The 23,891-nt window shown below is 42.2% G+C and overlaps 1 protein-coding gene across 2 annotated transcripts in view; it reads right to left on the minus strand.

The window, feature by feature from the left end:
• LOC133981273 (granule associated Rac and RHOG effector protein 1-like) overlaps positions 1-23,891 on the minus strand; it is a 34,625-nt gene that overhangs the window by 8,076 nt on the left and 2,658 nt on the right. The window contains exons 1-7 of one of the 2 annotated variants that reach the window (XM_062420021.1): positions 19,810-19,885; positions 12,576-14,023; positions 3,542-3,754; positions 2,644-2,784; positions 2,173-2,268; positions 1,915-2,076; positions 1,489-1,647 (exon numbers count right to left, since the gene is read on the minus strand). In XM_062420021.1, coding sequence (XP_062276005.1) covers positions 1,489-1,647; positions 1,915-2,076; positions 2,173-2,268; positions 2,644-2,784; positions 3,542-3,754; positions 12,576-13,079 — 1,275 coding nt within the window. In that variant the 5' untranslated portion in view covers positions 13,080-14,023; positions 19,810-19,885. Of the gene's footprint in view, positions 1-1,488; positions 1,648-1,914; positions 2,077-2,172; positions 2,269-2,643; positions 2,785-3,541; positions 3,755-12,575; positions 14,024-19,809; positions 19,886-23,891 lie in introns of those variants that run through there. The other variant, XM_062420020.1, reaches the window with a different exon arrangement.

A 23,891-nucleotide genomic window follows, 5' to 3' on the forward strand; every position in this document is an offset into this window, starting at 1 on the left:
CACAACAGTGATTCTTCGTGTGAACGTTATGAGTCTGAGAGAGTGAGAGAGTGAGAGAGTGAGTGAGTGAGTGAGTGAGTGAGTGAGTGAGTGAGTGAGTGAGTGAGTGAGTGAGTGAGAGAGAGAGAGAGAGAGAGAGAGAGAGAGAGAGAGAGAGAGAGAGAGAGAGAGAGAGAGAGAGAGAGAGAGAGAGAGAGAGAGAGAGAGAAAGAGAAAAACGACTGGTGCAACAACAGTTAGCAGTTGAGTATGTATATGGAAGTGTTTTTAAAAAGTGTAAGGAAGATGTGATGTGTGAGTGTGTGTTCCTGCACGTTGCGGTGTGAACTATTTTGGGTCGAGTGGCGATAGGCTCAGATAAGAAGCTAATGTAAAGCACTCATTCATCATCCAGGGATTGTTTTACAGTTAGCACGGGGCTGGCAGGGCTGGAAGGGAACACTCCCCTCGGCCTGACACACAAAACAGGACAGACCACACAGAGGAAATAAACAGCAGAGAATAAACACACTGGTGTTAGTCTGAGGAGAGTCCTGCAGTTGACCCTCCTCCTTGTGACTCCTTTTCAGAAGCAGCAGGAGGAGGAGGAGGAGGAGGAGGGGGGGGGGGTTCTGTTTGCAGACCCGCCCAGGCGAGCCCATCCTTCACCCAGATGCGGCAGGAATGTTTCTTCCCTTTTGTGTCTCTGCAGTGTTTGTTTACACCTCTTGGCTGCCTCAAAGCGAGCAGACAGATCTCCTCATCTCCATTACAAATATGACAAACAATGGGATGCGAGCTGCCAAACTCGCAAGACGCACAGGAACGACAGGATTCAGTAACTAAGCAGAAGTGTCAGTGAAGTTCAACAGGCCTGTTAACATCGACAAGCTGCCTCCTCTCTGCTGCTCTACTATCAACTACACTGTGGTAACAGATAGTACCAGGGTTAAATAGAAATCTTTTACACAACTGTTTAACTTAGTAAATCTCTCACAAAGGACACTTGATACTAGAACACAGTGAAACGTACCTAAACAAACAACTTTCCAAGAGTTTCTAGTTACATTTTTTTTTTTTAACCCTAACCCTTGACAAGTTTCAAGGTGAAGGAAAGCCACAGCATGATTTTAAAAAATCCACCTCGTCCTTTTTTCATATTTTTCTCAAGAATAGTTAGAAATGTCGCATTAAATTAAAAATTATGCTTACTAAATACTTTTAAATACTGCAAAAACTGTCACTGTACCTTTGCAAACCATGCTATTGGTTGCTTGACATGGGGATGATATACAGTAGCCGTTGTCGTTTGTGTTGCTGCTATGCTCACTTGAATTTGTTCTGGTTAATTAGTGAAATGCAGAAAATGTAATTTAAGTATATGAGCATACATTTGTATCTCACCAGGATAATTGGTTGCATCCTATTTAGACATTTTTTTTTTTAAATTGTGGAATGTTTCTCTAGGATACATTCATACTGTAGCAACTCTCGTCTTTCTCTACTCACCAGACCAGCCTGAGCAAACAGAAGCTGGACAGCTGTCTTGCAGGCTCCTCTCCAACTGGATGGGCAGACTTGGTTGAGGACCTCGGTGACGGGAGACTCGTCTCTGGGGGTCACTCCGTTCTGGCCCAGCGCCTCCTTAATGAGCTGCAGCATCGTGTGCTGAGGAGACAAAACACGGTGCGCCATCAACCAAGCATCCATTACAGTTTACTAATGTTACACTACAGATGCTATTCAAAACGCTACATGAGCTTTCACCAGTTAACATATGTCCAAGAATGGATAGAGGAGACAGAGATGTAAATTGTGAGAGATGGATGATTGAAAATGTAAGCCTTTTTTTATAACAGAAAGAGCAATTTTAACTTTAGCTCGGCGACCAATAGAAGAAGCATAAATCTAGCTATTTCGGGTCAGAGGTCGTACTGTTTTCAGCTTGAGGTTTTCAGCCGCTGACTCGTTGAAGGACACTCCTTTGAGGAAGTGGGAGCCTATCTGCACAGGTATAGTAGGGAGCTCGCATTGGATGGGCTGGGAGGTGGTCTGCATCCTGCCCGCCTGCTGCGCCTCCGCCTCACTGCAACAGCCCTGCAGATACACACACACACACAACAGCCAATTTCAAGATGTTGATCCTCAAGATGTTTTAGAGAACAGTTAATCCATGTGTGAGAGGTAACCCACCTGTAAGGCTGCCTCCACAGATTTGGGGTTAAGATGAAAGCCGGCCTTCAGTGCGTACTCACTATGGCCCAGGCTCTCTAGTGCTGCTTTATAGGCCTGAAGATAGAGAGAAAACATTCATAGCATTCGTAACATTCATATCAGTCCAACATCACTTTCATTCCTTTTCATCACCAAAAGAATAGGTTTGGATTTCTGAATTCCCCTGACACTGAAAATACATTCATGACTGTATCCAACCCCACCCTTTTATTCAGTTACAATGACTACACTTTTCCCTGCAGGTATTAAAAAAACAAGAACAACCAAATTAAAACTAAAAAAAATATTACATTTGTTACATTGCCACCAAAGTGAATGTCGTGTTCATGTGCAACAAGTTATCCTGGGTTTTGTTTTCAATCTACGGACCACTGGAACAACAGTGTCTGTAGTTCTCTTTCCTGCCCTGGTCTTGGGCTGATACATCACCTGTAAAGCATTGTCAATCTTCATGTTGAGTTCCTTCAGCTGGTGCTCTGGGATGGTAGTGTTGTTGGAGCAGAAGAGCTGCTGAACCTGGATGCCTGCCAGGCAGCCGTCCCGGCCCCTCTCTCTCAGCCTCGCCGTGGCCTGAAGGCACAGCAGCACACAGCACAATACTGGGTCAGAGTGGCTGCAGGAACAGCTACGCTATTACTGCACAACCTCACACACAGAAAGAAACACTTGTACTAGCATCTCAACATTTGTAAGCATATATATAATGTGTCTTTAAAAAGGTCTGAGGTTAATTACTTTTTAATAATCTAGAAACCTAAGGAAATGTTTAAAAAAACATTTTGACAAAACAGATGTTAAAATCGTTTTAGAAGATCCCAGAATCAGACTTTTTAGATGCTAAAAGTGTACGTAAAAGTGTGTGTGTGTGTGTGTGTGTGTGTGTGTGTGTGTGTCTTCTGAAACAGAGTCCTGGCCACCTCCCCGTCTAAACGCTCCCCCCAGCACATTCTACCGGGATCTATCCAGGCCTGGTCCGCTCCAGGGCTAACATTCTGCATGACAGGGCTTAGCAGATCAATCAACCCACTATTCTCCTCTCTGCTTCACTGTATACAACACAGCTCAAAATGGGCGAGAGGGACTGATTAGCCTGGGGATTAGTTAGGTCCTCTTACAAAATGGTCTCCCTTGCATAGTTGGGGGTTTAGAGGGGTACAGAACATAGCAATGCAGGCTCACAGACAAACTACAGCCCAAAAAAGAGGAAATAGGAAATTGAGGCTGGAAATCATAAACGGCTGGCATTTCTCAGGAATGTCTAACAAGTCGGCTTTTCACCTCACACAGACAAGCCCCAGACCGGGAAGAGTACGGGGACTCTGCATACCTCAGCTGCACCTTTCCATGAGCGGGAGGCATCCTCCAGCTCTGTGAGGGGCCCGAGGTCAGAGCTTTGGGAGCGGGCGTTGGTGCAACGCTCCTGGGCCTGGGCCAGAGCCTCTGCCAGGCAGGACTGGGCCACAGGCTGGACTTTCTGCAAGGCTTGTGATAGAAACTGGAAATGGACCTGCATCACTGTGAGGAAGCATCGACCCAGTACCTGTGGAGACACAAAGCATAGAGTACTGTTACTGCAAGGAACACCCATCATTAACATCCAAGTCATGCAAGAGTATGTAAGTCAGGATGTTTGAGGCACCAAACAATATGAACACCCTCGGGGTAGGAAACTAACACGCATATCCACATGCCTCAGTGATTGGTTAACACTACATGTAACCAGCTTCTAGGGATACTTTACCAACAGACTCATGAGTCCCTCACAAAGAATGTATCCCGTACTCTGATATTTTGTACATTTTCAGACAAGATCAACCAAAAAAGATCCAAGAACTAAGAAACTAAGAATATTGTCTTTTTTTGTTTCATTAATCCAATTATAAATGTGTCTGTACTTTTATAAAACTTGTATGATCTTTCATATATCTTTTAAATCTTTATTTTTCTCATCTTTTGCCTGTAAAGCACTTTGAATGACCTCTGCATGTGATAGAGTGCTATATAAATAAACTTGCCTTGCCTTACTATTTCCTTTTCCTCACGATATGAACATGTACCTGACATGAAAAGAACTTATAGTATATGCCTGGTTCTGTCTAACGGTGAAATCTATTGATAGACTTCTTTTATTCACATTCAAAATTATTTTTCTGTAAAGGTACACCATGCGGTTTGAGCATTTCCCTTGGCACGAGCTAATATAAATATTTGCTGTGACACATGACATTTTTCCTAAAATAATGCCACACCATTAAAAAGCTTGGCTCATCTATCACGTTTGTTTTTTAGTTCAACAACATCACATGAACTATATCAGAAGATTGCCTTCAGGCTGCTCCTTTAAATGATAATTAAATTAACAAACAACAAAAAGAGGATTAGGACACCTGGAAGAGTATAATCGTCCAATGTGATTATCGACTATAACCCAATCAGCTCAGGTTTATCCAACAGCCTGATGTGTAACCGGCGCGTCTACCTTGTTTCCCTATTGTTAGCAACAGCAAATACCATAATAGGAAAGCCCCTTCTGTACCGCGAATCTGAGAGCCAAGGAAGTGTCATGAAGCACGATTCAACACAGAACATCTTTAAAAATTAAACTTCTTACCAGGGAAAGATTTCAGCTCGCTAAACATCTGCATCTGTGCTCAATGATGTGTTATAAACAAATAAAAATCAAGAGAGTGTGTATTTATATTTGCAGGGAAATGGACAGAAGGAAAACTTTAGCCTGAAAATGTTTGTCTGCGTGTGTCTGTGAGGAGAGAGAGAAAGAGGGAGAGAAAGAGCGAGCCAAAAAGAGAAGCCTAGTATGTAATACAATATCAATATTTAAAATTCTGCTATATACATTTCTACTTCTGCCTTTTAATCCTTGCCTCTCATTTACATTTTATTTTTATCGCAGACTAGTGTAGGAAAAAGAGAAAGTGTACAAACTGGTTTTATCAATTGAAACACTAGTTCTTTGCAGCAGGCCAGGGAAAACAAGGCACCACTTGAGAAACATCATCTTTAACCACATATGGATTTGTGGTTTAGAAGTGTTGTAAAGGTTTCCACCTCGTTGCCTCTGTCTCTGTGTGTATTTAACATGTAAAACATATGTGTACAAGTATAACAACGCTACTGAAATACACCAAATATAATCAGGATGACATACATCGCTCAACACGTACTAAGTCTGTGAGTCTGTGTGTGTTTGTTTGGTGACAGAACAGTCCAGGGCTTAGAGGCCGTTTGTTGTCCTGTTAGCAAAATAAGAGAAAGAGGACACCATAGGGTCCACTCTGGTCACAGGGTTTTCTTTTTCAGGTACCTGCTGAAAATATCCTGAGGGGGAGGCTGAGTTGTAAAGACAGAAATATGCTGCTGCTTTTTGATGGCAGACAGGAACAACAAGTCACAGCGCCCTTCATTCCTCATCGCCACACTTCATGGAAACCAAAAATCTAACCTGCGTGAATGACTGAAGGCATGAAAACTCCCCTCGCTGGAAGTTTCATTGTTTTCATAACAGCTACAAAACAGGACGTGATGGCAAATCCATCGTCCTCTAATGGAATGTTTGAGCCACAACTTTGGAATTTTGCTGCCTGCAACGCTGCTTTTTTCCATCTCAGCTAGTAGATGAAGCATTATTTCTTTTTCTTTTCTTTCCACTGGATTTAAGGTCAAACTAACTAATGCTGGGGTTTCCTCGTGGCTAGGACACATACCGTATCCTATGTAATCGTGTAGTATATACTATGTGGTATCTATGTAAATGCAGTGTCCCCGGCAACGACATTTGGTGCATGTCATTCCTTCTCTCTTGCACGCCTCATTTCCAGTCTCTTCTCTGCTGTCAAAAAAACCAAAACAATACAGAAAATAAATGACGTCAAGGCATTTTTACCCCGAGGGCCTGATCAGTCACTCTTTAAAAAAGTTAGGAATATCCATATCTATATTATTCCTAACATCTACATTAATAAATAAATAAATAAATACAATGAATTATCTTTCTCTTGCTAGTGATAACCAGTCAGGCAGCCTAACCCGAAACCGAAAGGTCAAAAGATCAAATGCCAGACGACAAAAACCTGCTTGCTACGGTGCCATGAGTATCTAGTGTTTTCAAGAGACATGCAAATAAACTATTTTTAAACTGTGCAATGTGAAACATGAAAGATATATATATAAAAGATGAAGGGAAAAAACCAAACACACAAAAGCCTTTTCAGCGATCCCGAGTCAGTATGTTGACCAGTGCTGCGTGATACAATCAAAATATCATGTGATTTTTGTTTCATCACTTCCTTATTACGCTTCTAAAATGAGACAGGTTTTGTGTGTTGGATTAGAAAGTTAAAAAAAACAAAAACAAAACAAGCGCAGTGAAGTCTGATTCTTAAAAACTTGACGCTCATGTATAAAACAGGACCGTACGCTGCCTGCCTGTCACTCTGCCTGTTCATTCTGGGAGGCTTGATAGAAACTCAAGCCCACATCCAGAGTGCCCAAGATGAGAAATTCCTGCTGCTGTTGTCAATGTTGAGCAACTAATCACGACTCAATCAGTCAACAGGGATTACGTGTGTTTGCACAACAGACAAATCATTGATAACAGGAGGGACACACGGCCTGATAATGATGATAATGCGAACTGATATCATCACATGCAGTCAGTGCGTTCTAATCAAGATCACAGGATAGCACGAGCACGAGCTCACAACTCAAAGCGTTACAAAGTTGTCCACAATAACCAAGTGAGGGGGGGAGAAAAAAAAATGAGGACATGGCAACGGTGCAAGATAATGGATAACACATGTGATTGGCTGTGCAGTATCCCACACAGTCATGGAAAATATGAGGAATAAGAGCGCAGCGCGGCCAAGCCGACAACGGGCCCCTCTCAAGCCCAAACAAGGCGAATCATGAATCAATCAACTTTTATACTTCTATTTTCTGAGAACACCTGCGCTATCAGTGCAATGAATCTAGGAGAGATCGAGACCTCTTCTAGTGTGAGGCTTTTATATCATAACCAGATGGTCATGTTGCACCGCTGCCTGACCTGTGAAAAAAAACCAACAAGAACACGCAGCCTACCACGGTTGGGTAAAAAGTCAACAGTCGATCTCTGGCTTTTGCTGGTGACCTGCTTATTAATTTTCAGTCTTTCCGGATTTTCCCTTTTTTTACACAATCATTACAGAAAAACAGGAACATTGTAAAGGCACAGATGTCCTGATCTTTGAAGTGGTTGCTTACATAAGCTGGCTCCACAAACTGAATCTTTTCAATGTGGTGCTCACGTCAAGTAATAAGTAAAAAAAATCAATCAATAAATAAATAAAAAATATCAATTTACTGGCAACCGCTTTCATGTTAGATTAATTTATGAAAAGCAAAACATTTCCTGCTTAGTTTAATAAACATCAAAACAAAAACAAACAATAAGCAAACCTCATCTTGAGCTATGAGGTGTTTTGATGGACTTTTTCATCATTTTCTGAGATTTTATTGATAAAGTATTAATATAGAAAATAACTGACAGATTAATCAATATGTATACTGTAATGAAAATGTATTAGTTGCAGCTTTACTGATATGATCTCTCTAGCTAAATGAGCGATGTAGTTTGGTGAAGTGGGGATATTTTCGGAGGGTGTAATGATCAAACTAAAACAAGGTTAGTGTGAAAAGAGCAGATGCTTTGTTATAATTTATTATCTAACCAGTTACCACGAAAGTGTTTAGCCTCGCTTTAGACTTACCTCTATACTAGAGTTCTGTATCTTTATACAGTACATTTATACCGTTCTCTCATTCAATGGGATTTATATTTTACCTCTCATTCACACACATACACACTGATAACCATCAGTAGCAATTTGGGGTTCAGCGTCTTGCCAAAAGGACACATTGACATGGGGAGTCGGGGGTTCAAACAGTAAATCCTGTGATTAAAGGATGACCTGCTCCACATCCTGAGCCACAGCACCACCTGCAACTATTGGCGCTTTTCCACTACACAGTTCCAGCACGACTCGCCTCGACACGGTTCCAGAACAGACCTTTTCCATAACAAAAAAGTACCTACTCAACGTGGGCGGGGTCGTCATAGCACAGCTCCGCGAAACTGCCGTGACTTCGATTTATACGCGACACAAAACACAAACAATGGAGGACATGGAGGCAGTGGTGTACTTGCTGCTGTATGTGGCTTTTTGTCTCACACAAAGCAAGAAAATTGAGCCGTATAGCTGTAACGATGTTGCCGGTATTTAAAAATGCCGGGTTTGATTCTTATGTGGGACAGCTAATGACTCTTCCAGCGACAACTCTTCTGACCAATCAGTGGCCGGCAGTCTGTTGACGTCACATTTAGTATTGGCTTGGCTCACTTGGAACCTCACCAGAGCAGGTACTAAAAAAGTACCAGGTACCAGGTACTTTCCCTAGTGGAAACGCCAAAAAAACCGAGGCGAGGCGAGCCGTGCTGGAACTGTGTAGTGGAAAAGCGCCATATGTTACATCTCTAAAATACTCATGTTTTCTAGCAAGTTATTTTTCTCTTTCCACGGTACGGAAATCCAAAAAGCCAATGAAAGTGCAATAAATATATAAAACGTTTCACAGCAGTTAGATCAAGCCTTATTTGATGACCTCATACCATGAAAGAAAAAACAAACAAACAGCAACTCTACAAAGATGCAAAGAGAGATTTTTAACAGCTTTAGACAAAGGGGGTTGTTTTTCTGGGGTTGGCTGCTTGTGCAGTTGTGCGTCTAGAGCAGCTATGAGGGTCTCTCAGGTTGCAGGGAGCTCTCAGTCTGCCTCTGGTTTTCACTCTGTGGTTTAAACTTACAAGCTCAACAAACGGCCTCTAAACAAACCGTGACATTTCCATGCATATTTGGCAGCGGAGTCACTCTGAGCACAACATACTCTCACATACCGCAACTCCCCGAACTCAGAAATGCATTTGGTTCTTTTTTGAAGACCTCATAATACAAACAGCTGCCAAACAGCATTCCTCAAGTCACGCAGACAAAGGAAAATCCCTTTTACAGTCACAAATACAACACATCGTGAGGGATTGGCTGAATTTAGCTGCAACAATTATTAGTAGATCTAAAAACACCAAGCTTTCTTTCACTACAAAATAAACCATGGTAGATAGTTGCTTTAAAAACAAAACTCCAATTGAGCGAACACGAACCAAGGCTACAGATGACTCATCATAAAATCATAAAGGCTGTTGCAGACTGAATTGATTATGGATGCACGTTTTGGTCACTTAATCTTCCTCAGCTTTAACCGATGCACATTTTTTCCCTTTTTAGTAAGAGGTCATGCAGTTATTAGTCAAGACAAACACTGTTTGTTTTTTTTACATATGACTGGCACATTGTATTTTCCTCCCTCAGAGGTTAACACAACGAACCCGCTGGAATAAGGCCATTGTAAAAAGGTAAGTATTAGTGTAGTTTCCATCTCTGCTTTAAACAACTGTACCCTTTATGCCCGAGGCCAGACAGCAAGTGTGGGTGCCAAGCCGTGCGGTCTAAACTTTCACAGACTTGGGCTTCCTCTAATATTCATCTGTGCATATCCAAGACCACAGAGAGTCAGATTTACCGACTGCGGTGCAAAAGTGTTTCCTGTTTTGGGCTCAGCCACATCCACTGAGGTCCAGCAGTCCATCCAGTGTCTTGGCCGCAACCATCTCCCCACTCCCTGCTACATGCTACATGCTAAAGGATTATGGAGATCCGATTGATAACACGCATTATTTTGGCTTTATATTACAGTGTTTCGTGTATGTACTCTCACCTGGAGCATGCTAATAATTTTTTTCTCAAATGTAATGAACATTTGATTTAAAAGTCTTTAATAGACCATAAAGCTGCACTTTAAGTTGCAAGTATGAAGATTGACGTGTGAAACAGAGAAACCACTGTTGATGTAATTACATTGCTGAAGAAAAGAGGAAGCTGATGAGGAGAGTGAAACTGAGGAGTCTGAATGCCAGCGAGCGAGGAAGTTAGTGGTCAAGATGATAAACCAGAGGAGGAAAGCATTTATTAATGTGTGAATGGTCTCAGTTCAGCTTATATTTACATGTAGATCGTTAAAGAATCTTTATTTCCTCCATTACCTCTGGTGTCCATGGTTTGTGTAGTATTGTGTATACTATCTGTGGAGAGGAGTATCAGCCTGGAACTGCTGCGGATTTTGTTTGTTTTGTTGTTAACGCATCCAGATTTTGGATGGGATTTAGATAAGGTCTTAATATCCTGCTCTATGCATTTACATATGCAAAAACTGCCATTTAGAAGTTGAATCTCTGAATTGTGGGTTTTTTCATCACCTATTGAATTATTATCACAATATGGTAATAAACATTTAATTGTGCAGCTGTCACAGTAGATGGGCACACAGCTATGCATCACATGGAGGAAAAGATGTAGTAAAAAAATGGTAAAAAGGGAGGGACAGGGTTCAGGCTGGGGGCTGCTTGGGTGTGGTACATAGCAAACCATGAGAGAGCGCCTCTTAGGGCAGCTTGATTACAGTAAATTGATAACTGGAATTACTCTAATAAATGCTGTAATTGAGGTTTTCCATCACAATGATCAATTCCTAGTTTACTTTTCAAAGACGGACAATCTGTTTACTTTTCAGATATTTTCATGTGTGTCTTGATCTTTTGCTGGTGCCCGTTTCAGACTGAACTGGTGACCCAACATGAACCTGTTTTGAGGTCTGACACTGTCAACATGCGTTTTCCAACCTGACTCCATGAACCTCCTGACCTGTTATAAGTGTGTCCGACACAGTCTTGCTTAAGTAGAGAGGGTCAACGGGGGGTTTCCACGACAACATTCTACTCATCTCAATCAGGTTTGCTATTCTCAGTAATGTTCATGTGCTGTCCCTTTTAATACATTCATACAGGATATGTGTACAGATGCAAACCTGGTTTGTGTGTAAATAGTGACAACTATAGATAAAGTAGTGTGGAATAATGGTCAGACGTGTGTATATCCTTGAGGTGAGACAAACGAGAAAAGGACAAAAACAACAGTGTGAAGGAGAGAGAGACAAAGGGAGAAAAATGATTTTAACGTCTCAGCTAAACCATGTTGTTATCTACCACATCAGTCTCCCACACACCACAGTGTTTCCCATACATAGACCAATGTGTGGCGCGGCGCCACAGAATCAACACCGAGCGCCACAAATTGATTCTGGGTTGTTGTTTTTTTTTTTTTTTTTTGTTAAACGCGATTTTGAAATATAAATATTGTTCCGTTCATTCATCTCCGCATAGCACTCTTTCTCCCCGTTATTCTCGTACACACACTTATTAGACCAATCGCACCAAAGTCTTCTAAAGTGTAGGAGAAGTTCACACTACATAAAACTAGAAAGTGTGTGCTGCATCCTGCCGAGGGCGGCACGAAGCGCGCGTGCGCATGTATGCACCCGCACAAAAAACAATCGGTTTTCTATCGCTTTTGCGTCATATCAATGATATAATGTCACTGTGTGGATCATTAACCTTGTTGCTCCCTGGTTATAGTCAGTGAACTATCAGCTTCTACCTGCTCAGATCTCACAGTCAGCAGCAGGCGATGAGGAGAGCAGCAGCTAGTAGCTATGTATGGAAGCCTAATGATGGTAAAAGTAAAACTGGTAACTACAAAAATAAAACATTATTATTATTTATCTTTTATTTATTGTTCCAACAGCTCAGGTCGATTGAACAACAGAAAATACCTCTTTTTGTGTAGCATACATGTGTATATTATTTTGTTAAAGCTATCAGACATTAACATTTAGTTTTTTTGTTTAAATTATTATTTATAATGTAATATTACTTTAACAACTCAGGGATGTCCAAGCAGCAACATGTTGTTTGAGCACTTTTTTGGCTACAGGGTTTCACGTTTTATACATCAGCTAATGCAGTGCTGTGGAAAGTGGTGCGTTATTCAGAGTGACAAAAGATTACTTTTCTTCTCACATCCGCAGTGTTTTTCACACCTCACTCTCAGATCCTCACACCAGCTTAATAGTGGGCGTGAGAATCCTATTTGAGCCGGGAAACACTGATTCATGGAGCCAGCCTTCTGACAGAGTGCAGCTAAGCATGTTAGCACCACTGCTAGAAGACGAGTCATGGGCAAAAGAATATACAAATATGCAGTGGTTAAAATCAGCACCATTTGGACACTAATTCTTTCCAGGAGTGAATATGGACATGAGACAAAGTCATTTTAGTTAAGTCAACACAGTGTGACCTAGCCCTGTGTATAAAGTAGTTCAACAAGACAGTGTGTTAATTTTGGGTGAGAACCTACCTCCACATCCTGCAGGCTGAAGTCGTTCTGGTCTTTGAAGTTGGCGGCCCCAGCGCTCAGCTCCATCAGCATCTTGGCAATCTCAGGCTTTATTGCTGCAGTCAGCCTGCTGGCCGCCTCCATGACGTGTTCCTGCACGTCCTTCAATTGCATAGCTGCTTTGGAATAGTGAGAGTTCCTGAACACGCTGCTGAACAGGTCTGTGAGGAAGGCGCTGGCCCGGCAGAACACGTTAAGGGCATCCAAGTATTTAGAGATACCTTGCTGGATGTCGGCAACCGCAGTGGTGGCACCAGAGGGAGGTTGGTGGCAGCTGCCAGGCATGCCCACCCCGGTGCCTATGGGTGAAGAGGCCGAGCATGAGGAGGCCAGGGAGGCGCTCAAGGTCCGGCTCAGCTCAGGCATCTGGTACTGCTGGTGCTGTTGCACTTTCTGCTTGGACCCGCCGAGCAAAAAGCGACGCTTGTAGTCCATTTTACTTTCCTGTGCACTACAACAATACATAAGTGGTGCAACAGCACCGGAAGCTCCTGTTTTTTTTTGTTTTTTTCCCACTAAGTGCTCTGGTTCTCTTTAAAAAACACTAAACCCACCAGTCCTGAAACTGTTCAAGTTACGTAAAAAGACAGCTCAAGGCTTCCACCTGCCAGAGGCTCATCTCAGTGTGCCTTGTAGAGAGGCAGCACAGCAGTGGGTGAGGCCGGAGGGCAATCAAAAAAACTGTCAGGCTGAGTGAAATGCTTACATGCAGCCCTGCTGCAGACACATCAGGCCCAGCTTAGAAAACCGCAGTGACACACCTCCTGATTCTCCGTTTCCAGCTTCCAACAAACTTATCATAATAGGGGAGGAAAAGTCAAAAACACTCCTTAATTTACTTAAAGTGACACTACAGCCACGTTTTAAAGTGCATTAACTTTCCTTCAGAATGGGGGAAAAAATCCTTCTTCATACAGTATGTAGAATATATACACATATGTATGTACATATATAAACCTATACCAGCCTGTGCTAATAAAAGTAGAAAAAAAATGTTACAAGTTGAAAGCAAAAATGAAAAGTGAATCCAAGGAAAACGAGACACTGGTCAACAGCACGGAGGGAAAATGACAATAATACAAAAAACAAGTGAGTGAATCAGAGGCTTCGGCTCTTCTTGTGTACTGGCTGGTACAGGCGCTGCGGGAGGCAAAGGGCAGACAGATCCAGTCCGTCTCAAATCCTCTTCACAGAGCAGGACTCGGCAGGCAGTGAGCGAGTGGCCAGCTGATAGCTCCGTCTGCCTGTCTGAAGTCTCCACCAGCTTCCTGGTTTCTCCCCCGTCTGCTGGCTGAGGTAGATATTACTCACCGCGGAAACAAGTGTGCTTCCAGATTTCGCCGTTCTCCGCGGATGCAGATTAGAGCGACAAAAGCACAAATGTATCTGTAAGGCCTCTAGGTCATTTCCTAAGGGAGGAAAGGGCAGAGACACAGAAGAGAGGGTTAACATCATGTCAATGAGGAAGGATGAGCTTCATTTCAACTGTTTTACAGTTACACCCCAAAATAATTTTAGACTGCCTTCATGCTTGATGAACACAAAAGCTGCAACTTTACCCGACTCGTAGCATTTTCTTTAAAAACTGGCAAATATTACACGGACAGTTTCACATTAAAATTTAATGACACGCATATATTACACAGAGGAACAGGAACACAAAAAAAATACTGGCTTTAAAAGTTTTTGGTCTAGCAACAATTACCATAAAAAAAGATCATTGCCAGGTCACTGAAAGCAGAAGTTATGGGATATGTGCGCAATAACAAAAAAAACCCAATTTTTGCAAAACAAGAATCTATCTACATGCGTCAGAGTTCAAGTCATATCGCTGCACCGTGAGAGTGAGGACAAAAACGTCAATAAATGCAATGTCAGTAGTTTTGAGATGTGTCAACCATTTAAATGTATCACCTAACAGCTGGTCCACTCCCAAAACTCTTAAAAGCTAAAAAGGTCAGAGGAAACACACTGCAGACTGCACAAACCGGACAATATTGTTTGTAGGCAGTGTAGGAGGGACTCGATCCCCTTTTGTAACTATCGCACCAAGGCTGAACTTATGACTGACAAACTCAGGTTACCGATTGTCAAATGTTACATCAAAGTTACAGATATGGTTTCACATTTCCTCTAATCCTACACCACTTACTTCATACTGCTTATATAAGGATAAAACGGATCTTACTAGTGCTCATCACTCTGACTACTTCACGTTCTTAAACCTAATTTACAGAATCTAGCAGTCAGTATGTATAGCATGATTTTCCCTCAGAAATAAAAAAGGTAATAAACAACATATTAACATATAACATTTACACAGTAACCACGCAAAACTGAGACACTCTTTAGAGCCACTGATGTGTAGGAAAGACTTGATTCAATATCAAGTTTCTTGTTATGATCCATGCAGCATTGAGATTTGTGCAGTTGTCTACTAAATAGTTAAAATGAGCAAGTTACAAAATAACTTGTTATACTGTTGTTCAGATACAGTGACAGCAACACTGTGATACTATCAAAACGCAGCCATAAATTAAAACAAGCATGTATCCAACTGTTATTTTCCTGCTCCGATTGGTACGGGATGATTTCAGCCACATTTGTCTAAACTGGGTGCTGATATTATATTACTGTTTGGTAAGGAGCAGTGGTTTAAAGTTGTACATTTCTAGACGATTACTAACACCATACCTCACAGAGAGAGCAGAGCGTCTCTGAAAAGAATCTCTGGCAGTGTCTGGTTTTAGCTGAACGCAGCTGCGAGAGAAATTCCTGCAAGAAGCCATTGTTGGACGGACACTGAGAGGTCTGTTGAGCTGCACGTAGTAGGAGTCACAATACTCTCATTCAATGCCCAAACATTATATGACTTGAACTTCTCCCTTTGGCCTTTTCACTTGAATTATGAATATCATATTTGTCATTGTCACGTTCAGGGGGAATTTGGACGCGTCTCTTATTTAAAGTAACAGCAGTAATCTAACTAAAAGACAGGCCGTAGTCAGCTGGTTGCATTCAGTCAAATTTAACACATGTAATGACATTTCTTATTTCTGTAAAAACACTGAAATAGTAAGAACTCGTCCTAAAATACAATGTCACAATGACTTAATCTGAAATCAGTGTCAGTAAGTACTGTTTGTTTGTCTTCTTTCTATTTCCATCCTTCTAAAACGGACACAGATTAGAAAAAAGTGAAAAGTCTGCACAGGAAAAGGTTTCATAGGGAAACAGGATTCAATGTTCAGATTTGGTGTTAGTATGATACTGTGCTGTTACACTGTAGGAGCAGATTTCACACAGTCCACCACTATCTGGTTCCTCTGCTATGCAGAGCGTCAGTAGGCACTGAAGTTGATACAGACGCACTCTTGGTGATATTGCACTTAATAAGACAGCAAACATCAACATGAGAGACTTATCAGTGAGATACACAGCTCCCCACACAGCGGGACTATCTGTCTGTTGGATATTCAGACTATGTTATCATGGAGCGCCACGCTGAAAGCTTCTGTGTTTTGGGATGAGTCAGGAAAAGCAACGTGTGAGGGGGGGGAATAAAATAATACTGTCCCAAACAAGATAACAGCATCCAGTCTGCTGTCACTGCACGCTAAGCAGCTGTGTGGCGGCCTTACCGCATCCCTGCCAGTGTTCTCCTGACCTTCAAACCTCACTTCCTTTCACAAACAGTGGGGTACGCCCGGCAAGAGGAAGGAGAAAAAAAAAAAAAAAAAAAAGTCAGCCTGCATCATCTGTCCCTGGTTGAGTGGAAAGAGAGGCCAGGGAAACTAGTGACCTCCTGAAATGAAGTCATAACGTGACAACAGAGACGTGCTTCCCATAGTTTTACCAATTTATTACAGCCACATCGTTAATATTTAATAAATACTATTACTTATACTACAGCGAATGTGGTTTTATCTTACACATGTCGTCTGGTAGTGTTATTTGTTTATCTCTTAAACTTAGAAAACTTGTTTTTTTTGTTTACTGCACGGTTCCTTTAAAGCCAGTAACCAGGCCACAAAGATGTCCTGTTCAAAAATATTCTGATAACTTTTTTAATTTGAAAACTTTTAAAGTTTGTTTAGCTCTGATATAGCATATTCATTGCCTCCATGTTTATCCCCTTGTGTTTTCCTGAAGACGTCATTACGAGTGGACTTAATCTGCACTCAGCCTTGATTTGTAGCTGTACTATAAATATCACACAACAGATCTACACTTAGACCCTCGTCTGATTTTTGGCAACAAACAGGAAATTAAAAAAACCAAAACAAAAAACACACCACTAGCCAAATAACTGAGCTGATAAATTAAAGGTACAGTTCATTAAAGACTCTTAAAAGGTGAGCAACCAAATGAATACCCCTCCCCTTCAAGGTGTGTAGGATAACATATGGTGGGCACGAAACTCACGATAAAAATGAAAGGCCCTCCCTAGAACCAGCGTTTGGTTTATCTGTTCTACTGTAGAAACATGGCGGTCAACGTGGCGGGCACTATGAAGGGGACCTGCTCCCTTTGTAGTTATGGTAACACAATTATTCTTATCAGGTGATTAAACAATAATTTAAACATACTTATGAATATTAGCATGTTCCATTAGATGTCACTAAATTATACACACTGCACCTTTAATGGATTGAGTTTAAGAAGCATCTTCCAGGTGGACAGCACATGCCGACTGTCTGCTCGTTACTCAGCAAGCAGTTTGAGAGAAGCTAACTAGTGCAGCAGTGCTGAATCTGGGATTACTGCAACAGTGAGAACCAGCCAGGTGTCCCACAATGGCTGCTAGTTGACACACTTAATAGGATATTATCTTCTGCGAAGTAAACAGGAAACCTGAGCTTAGCTAGCCTGAGGCTAGTGACTACAGTTCTCAAACTTTCACACTGCTGGGCTATAAGAAAGAGGAGTGTGTGTGTCCAGCTGAAGAAGACTAAACAGGTCAATGAGGCCACCACAGACGACATTACTGAACAATATCATTCAGTCTGAACTGTGCTTCATATAATCATTTTGTTTTTCATCTCTTTTTACTTCATTTCTTCTCATCATTATAATTACTTGTTCACATCAGAGTGAAACGTTGGAGCAGCTCACAGCCTGGAATAATTAAAACAGGTTTTGTGGACAGTGGTGAGACAGCTTTAGAAAGTTAAATATTTAATCTTTGACAAAACATTTGTCAAGTTTAATTAGCAGCGGTAATCCACAGTCAGTCTGACATCTTATCATTGCAGTGTTTCCCCTACATTCATATTATAAGCACCACAGTACTGCTAAAATTTCACACAAACATTAATATCAATGGGCGACTATTGACACCCTGTGTGATCACGATGACACCCTGTTGTTAATGTGGTCATTAACTAGTGCTTCAAACCCAAGAATCCTCCCTCCACTCATTGTTCAGAGGACATCTACATGATGTAAGTGTAGCGAGTGTGTGGCTGAATGAGAGATCGAGCGGCAGAAACGCTACAGTGAATGCGAGCGGAGGAGAGGAAAACAGGCTACAGTGTGTCCGTTAATAAATGTTGCAGTTTCTCAATATGAAGAAACGTCTCGTCTGTTGATTCTCCAAAAGCTGGAGAACTGAAGAGGGTTATCCCCAAAGTTATTGACAACGAGAGCCTAACCAGAGACCAGGCTAACTTAAGGTGGACTGACCTTCAAGGTGACACTCATTTTAGTGTCAAACTCAGATGCTGCTACTGTAAACAGAGAAGTGTGTGGCTGTTGAGTCTCTCTTGAGTCTGGACCAGTATTTTGTTTCTGAGTGTATGAACCCTTTCTAACGTAGTTTATAGTTCCACATCTCTCAGCTGAGTGAATAACAAACGTAGGAACCGAATTAATGGCAGTGAGTCACCGTCCATTCAGCCTGAAAACTAAAGCCAGGTTGGGGTTTTTTTAGAGAAAACTGTGGGCTACTTTCTTTGTTATATGTTCCAGGCAGATACAATTTATCTGTGTAACTTTATTAGAGTGTTAGCGCTCTACATTTCCTTCCTCACTATAAAATTCTGCAAGCAGAGGTTATCCCGAGAGAAGCAGACATGGCATCAATATTAATGAGGCCTTCTGGCTTCTCAGAGTAGCTCTGCTGGCTGTTCGCCTCCTGTTGCAGGCACGCTGTATTAAGAGATTGCACCCAAACAAACACATGTGATAGGAGAGTACCTCTGTGGTGGTATCTGCCCCCCTAACAGTCAACCCACCGTTACTCGATGACGAGTCTTCGTCTATCAAGATTTCATTAGTTGGTTATTCCCAGGAAAAAAAAGAAAAAACAACCCTGAGACTCCATTTGGGAGCTGCGCCTTTCCAAAATTAGGTCAAAACCTAGTGTGGTGTAACAGAACATAGTTGATCACCCCCCACAGTTCAGCACACATGTCAGCTACGGATAAATTGCAAAATGTAATGTCTCATTGGAGACGAAGTGAACAAACTGCAGACAGACAGCGACCAAACCAGCATCTAACAGGTCTGAGGTGACATTTGCAGGTATGTTTACACGCTGTTTAGCTGCTGACTGACGTTAGCGCTGCACTTTTATATTTGTTTGGTAGCTCTGTTAACCAAGCCACGGCGCAGGACAAGAAAATCTTTGGTTGGGGTTTGGGGTGGGGGGCTTTCAGCCCACTTTAATGTCCTTCCTCCAGCAGGGCTGTTTAGGGCTAATGTTAGTGCTACTTCCACGCTCACCGTTCATGTCAGCTGCTCAGCCGCAACAGGAAGGGGGGGTTTAGGTTTCCTGGAGCAAGCTCCCTGTCGCCAGTAACAAAAACGTCAAGCCAAGTATGCCATTGGGTCCGAGTACATAGTAAATCACAGCTCCGAGCATGATTTACCTGTTAGAGGAAACCTCCAGGAAAACAACTGCAGCTATCAGCACACAACCTGAGTAACCTTTTATTAAAGTAGTCAGACCACAATGTAACCAGCTCCAAAACACTAATGACATCTTTTTTGTTTTCACGTTTAAACGACTCCGAATGTTGCTTTTTGGGAAAACTTTCTGAATGTGCACACACCCGCTCCTCAGTAACCTTCACTTCACACCTGGGATGGTGCCCAGTACATCTGCATCCTTCTGGTCCTGGACATGGAGCGGATCCACTCCAGCATACTTAAACCGTTGCTCAAAGGCACCTTCACACTTCATTTTATTCACCTTCACACACACACACAGATTTCCGAACAGATTTGACGGTCACGAGCCCGCTTCCTTGACGTTCAGAATATCGCGGCTCGTTATAGCCAGTATTTTTTCATTCATGGCCGTATTTGTGTGGCTGTCACATCACAGCAAGGTAGCCCGATAGCTGCGGATGGGGCAGCTGTTACCCATGCTGACAGCTCCTTATCCATCTGCCACTGTGAGGAAAACACAGGCCCGCTGACGCTCCAGCCACAAGCCCGGCATTAGCTCTCTCATGAAGTCTATTTCAGCCTCCGTGGGCAAAACAGCTGCCCTACGGTCCACACCGCACTGTTTTTAGAAACTCCAAAAGGTTCAGCTCAAAAAAGAAAAAAAAATGCTCTCCCCTACATCTGTTGCCAATGAAGCAAAGGAATGCATTTCCCCAGAACCGTCTAAATGTGGGTTCAAATGAGCACAAAAAAGCAGGTCAGGAAAACCGCACACTGCAACAACTTCGCCTCAAAACGTGGTGTCATTGTGTAAAGTATACATATATAAAAATGTACTAATTGAGTATTTTTAAAGAAAACAGGACTCGGGATCTGCATTTGTTAGGAGAAGCTCCACTCGAAGACATTCCTCGGAGGAGATAAGCTACAGTGAAGTCTGAGAATCTGCAGACAGGTCGAGGAGGTCAGCCCAAATGACAAGGACAAGTGCCGTGAGCAACTGTGTGACAGGAGCTGAGCCAGGCTCCTCTCGCCCACACAACACAAGGAGAGTATTGTGGCAGGCCTTGGTCTCCTCATACCAGCACACTGAAAAAAAAAAACGAAAAAAAAAACACACACACACACATATGCAGCTGCAAGACTTTGTGAGGGGAGATTAAAAATAAAAGGCCTCAGCTGAGATTTAATATTAACTGCGAGAATAGATTTTTCTGTCATCAATATGTTGTTTCTTCTGGAGTTACTCTGCAGGCAGCTGCAGGTTTTGGTGGCTGTGGGTAATGTTTGGTTTTGTTTCCACTACTAATCCTGTTTGGGTCCCGTCTTTGTTCCGTGGCTTTGGAACTAAAAATACATCCACTTTAATACTCTGTTATCATTTTTTTTTTTTTAAACGTTCATATTCACTTTTTCTGTGAAATCCTAGTCCATTATTGTATTTTCTGGCACATTCTGCACTTTCTTAAAAGCGGTGGCGGAACTTTTTCCCCCCGTTGCCGCTGTCGCAGCTGAAGCAAAACACTGTTGAGTAAGTTAGGACTAAACCTAATACCTCGCATAAGTAAAGAGGGCTGATACAGTCAGTGAACAGGGTGGATAATATTAGGCTAACCTGTAATGTCATAACAGACATTGTAAGTAGCTTATGGCTCCAATAAAAATAGCAGACAGGCCACTCTTAACAAAGGACATACTTGAGGGCCCCGCAGGTCTGTGTCGCATATGCAAACACACATGCGCCTGTTTCTTAATCAAATATGTTCCAACTTTATAACAAGGAATAAAAAAACGACTGATTTACTAATTGTATTCAACTCTCAATACAACAATGGGCTTGTCAGTAAATAAAGGGCCATTTGATTTGATCTAATCAGAGCCTCTGCATTAAAAAAAAGCATAGATGCCTTTCAGTATTCGACTGTAAGCAAACAGAATTAGCTCAGATATCCTCTCCAGAATAGCCATGTACAATAGAGTGTGTTCAGCGTGCCCGGCCACTGCGTTTCAACAAGTGAGAGCTGTGATGAAAGGCTCTGACGTCAGTCCCATTCATGAAAGGCTGGTGGCGACCTGTGGGGATGAAAATGCTTCCCTCAGCCTATATCGAGCAGGATATATGACTGAGGGTACAGGTTGTGCTGCATGCCAGCCACCAGGGTGTTGTATTTTTAGCTGGGACAAAAGTTTGAATTTATTCTGACACGTTAGGCACAATGAGGCAGGATGTGGAGGTGCCATAAAAAGTCAGAAATTCAGGCTCGGTCACACAAGCTACAAACGGGCTATTTTAACACCCGAAAATGAAGTAAAATACACCAGAATGTGCTTTAAAACATGTAATTATGAGTTATAAAAGAGGAAAAGTGAGGAGAGCATGTGTATAATATGTAGATGGCTACAGCAGAGCGGTAGAGTCAGAAATCATGTTTTTTAACATTAGACGCTGGTTCGAGCCGCTGCCGAAGTGCCTTCAAACAACCGAATCTGTTTCTACTCCGCTGTTTGCCGTTTGGTTGCTGACCTGACGTCTGACGACCTCGTGGAAAAGCAACAAGCGAAATGTTTCCAGCGGGTATAAATAAAGACAAGTCTCACATTACACGAGAGTTTCATGGTAGCCTTGATTCTTGTTTTATTTGATCATCTCGAGTGCACAAGCGTTTATGCATCTCACTGGGAACATTTGACTGAGGGGCAAATAGCTGACCACAAACTAAGGCTAAACTGGTTTCCCAGGAGACGAGGGTGAGATTTCCCATGCTACGAGCCCTCCTCGCCCCCTCATCTGGAAACCTGCTAGCTGCTTCTTCTTCCTCTTCTTCTGCTCTGCTTAGAAAAAAGCATATTTGGTTTGGGTGGGCAAAATCAGCTGCGATAAAACAGTGTCCAGGTCAATGTGAAGCTGAAATGTCCCCCGTCACAAAAGACGCAGCCCCCCCCCCTCCTCAACACACACACCAGTGCAAATAGTGTTGTTAGTTTTGTGCATCGAATTGAAAATCCTGTCACACAATACAAACTCAAAGCACACAAGCCTGCATCTCTCTGACACACGGGCCGGCAAAACGTGTTGTAGGTGGATATATATTATCTAACACAACGATTTATGGAACCGCATCCAAACTGGGCTTTGTCTCTAACTCTTAGACCAGAGGTGGACAACATGGCCGAACTATCACAGTGCAGTGACTTTATTAGTTTTGATTAACTTTATTATGAGTAAATTTCCTAGTGAATACTGTATGATCATTGTCTTAGTGTTTTAAAATGTGAAGTCCCTTTTTTGAGATATATCTAAATCCAGTGGAGTGATGATTTCTTTACATTCATCGTACCTTTTGTGGGCCATCGCCGTCAGTAAAGGGTCTTACAAATACAGTATGGTCACCCAAATAAGACTTCAAGCATGTGCTCGATAATATAATGTTATACACTCAGAGATATTTATATACATCTTGTTTTTAATGCCATTAAGACAGTTTCTTTGACTACAGACCACTTGTTGCCGAGTGTTGACTACTAACTGAAGGTAACGTTTAATACCCTGTAAGATCATACCAAGGAACTTTTTAAAATCTCAAAGTTCAGAGATGAAATATTAAGTGGTAACAGACACACGCTTTAAAAAGAACAAAATGTTAAAAGCTCCAGTAATCATTCATTCCCCGTTGGATAGAACTCAGTTAAACACACAAGCAACCAGAAATGTTCGGATTCCTGGGCTCTAAAAATATCACGGCCGGGGTTAACTCGCCCCCTTCCCCCGGCAGAGACGCCCCTGTGACATTCATCCCAATAATCTAAAGCTGTGCAGCAGTAGAATCACTAGAAAGCTTCATTGTTGAAGGAAATATAATTCAGGTCTGTTGGAGGCAGTGCCAGTGCAGCACAGGCCGGGCCTGTACTCCACCCGAGGCGAGCACAAACAGTAATCTTGTGACTGTAGGTCAACTTCTGCGCACACGCATCCGGATTCAATGTTAGACTAAGGAAAAGTGTTACTCCTGGTCATGTCACATGTTGACAAACACACACGGCTAAAAAAAAGAAAGAAAAACAACTGGGGCCTCCGTGCTGCTCCACAGACTGTGAAGACCATTCAGACACTGGGTTGAATCAGCCTTTAGAGAGAATGAGTTTAAACAGAGACAGGAATTTTGCAGAGCCAAGCACGTATTTCCATAGTGACACAGCTGTGGCAGATGTCAACAAGTAGGTGGAGGGTCGCTTCAGTGAAAGCTGTACAAGCCTGCAGGACTCAATAAAAGGAAGGTTGCGACCCTAACATGAATGGTTATTGCTATGAATGTATCATTTAAACTTTACTAATGTTTTAATGCCAGTTGAAACTGTACAGGGCCTCTGTTCTGTTCAACAACT

This window comes from Scomber scombrus, chromosome 1 (assembly GCF_963691925.1).
Source record: "Scomber scombrus chromosome 1, fScoSco1.1, whole genome shotgun sequence".
Taxonomy (NCBI): Eukaryota; Metazoa; Chordata; class Actinopteri; order Scombriformes; family Scombridae; genus Scomber; species Scomber scombrus.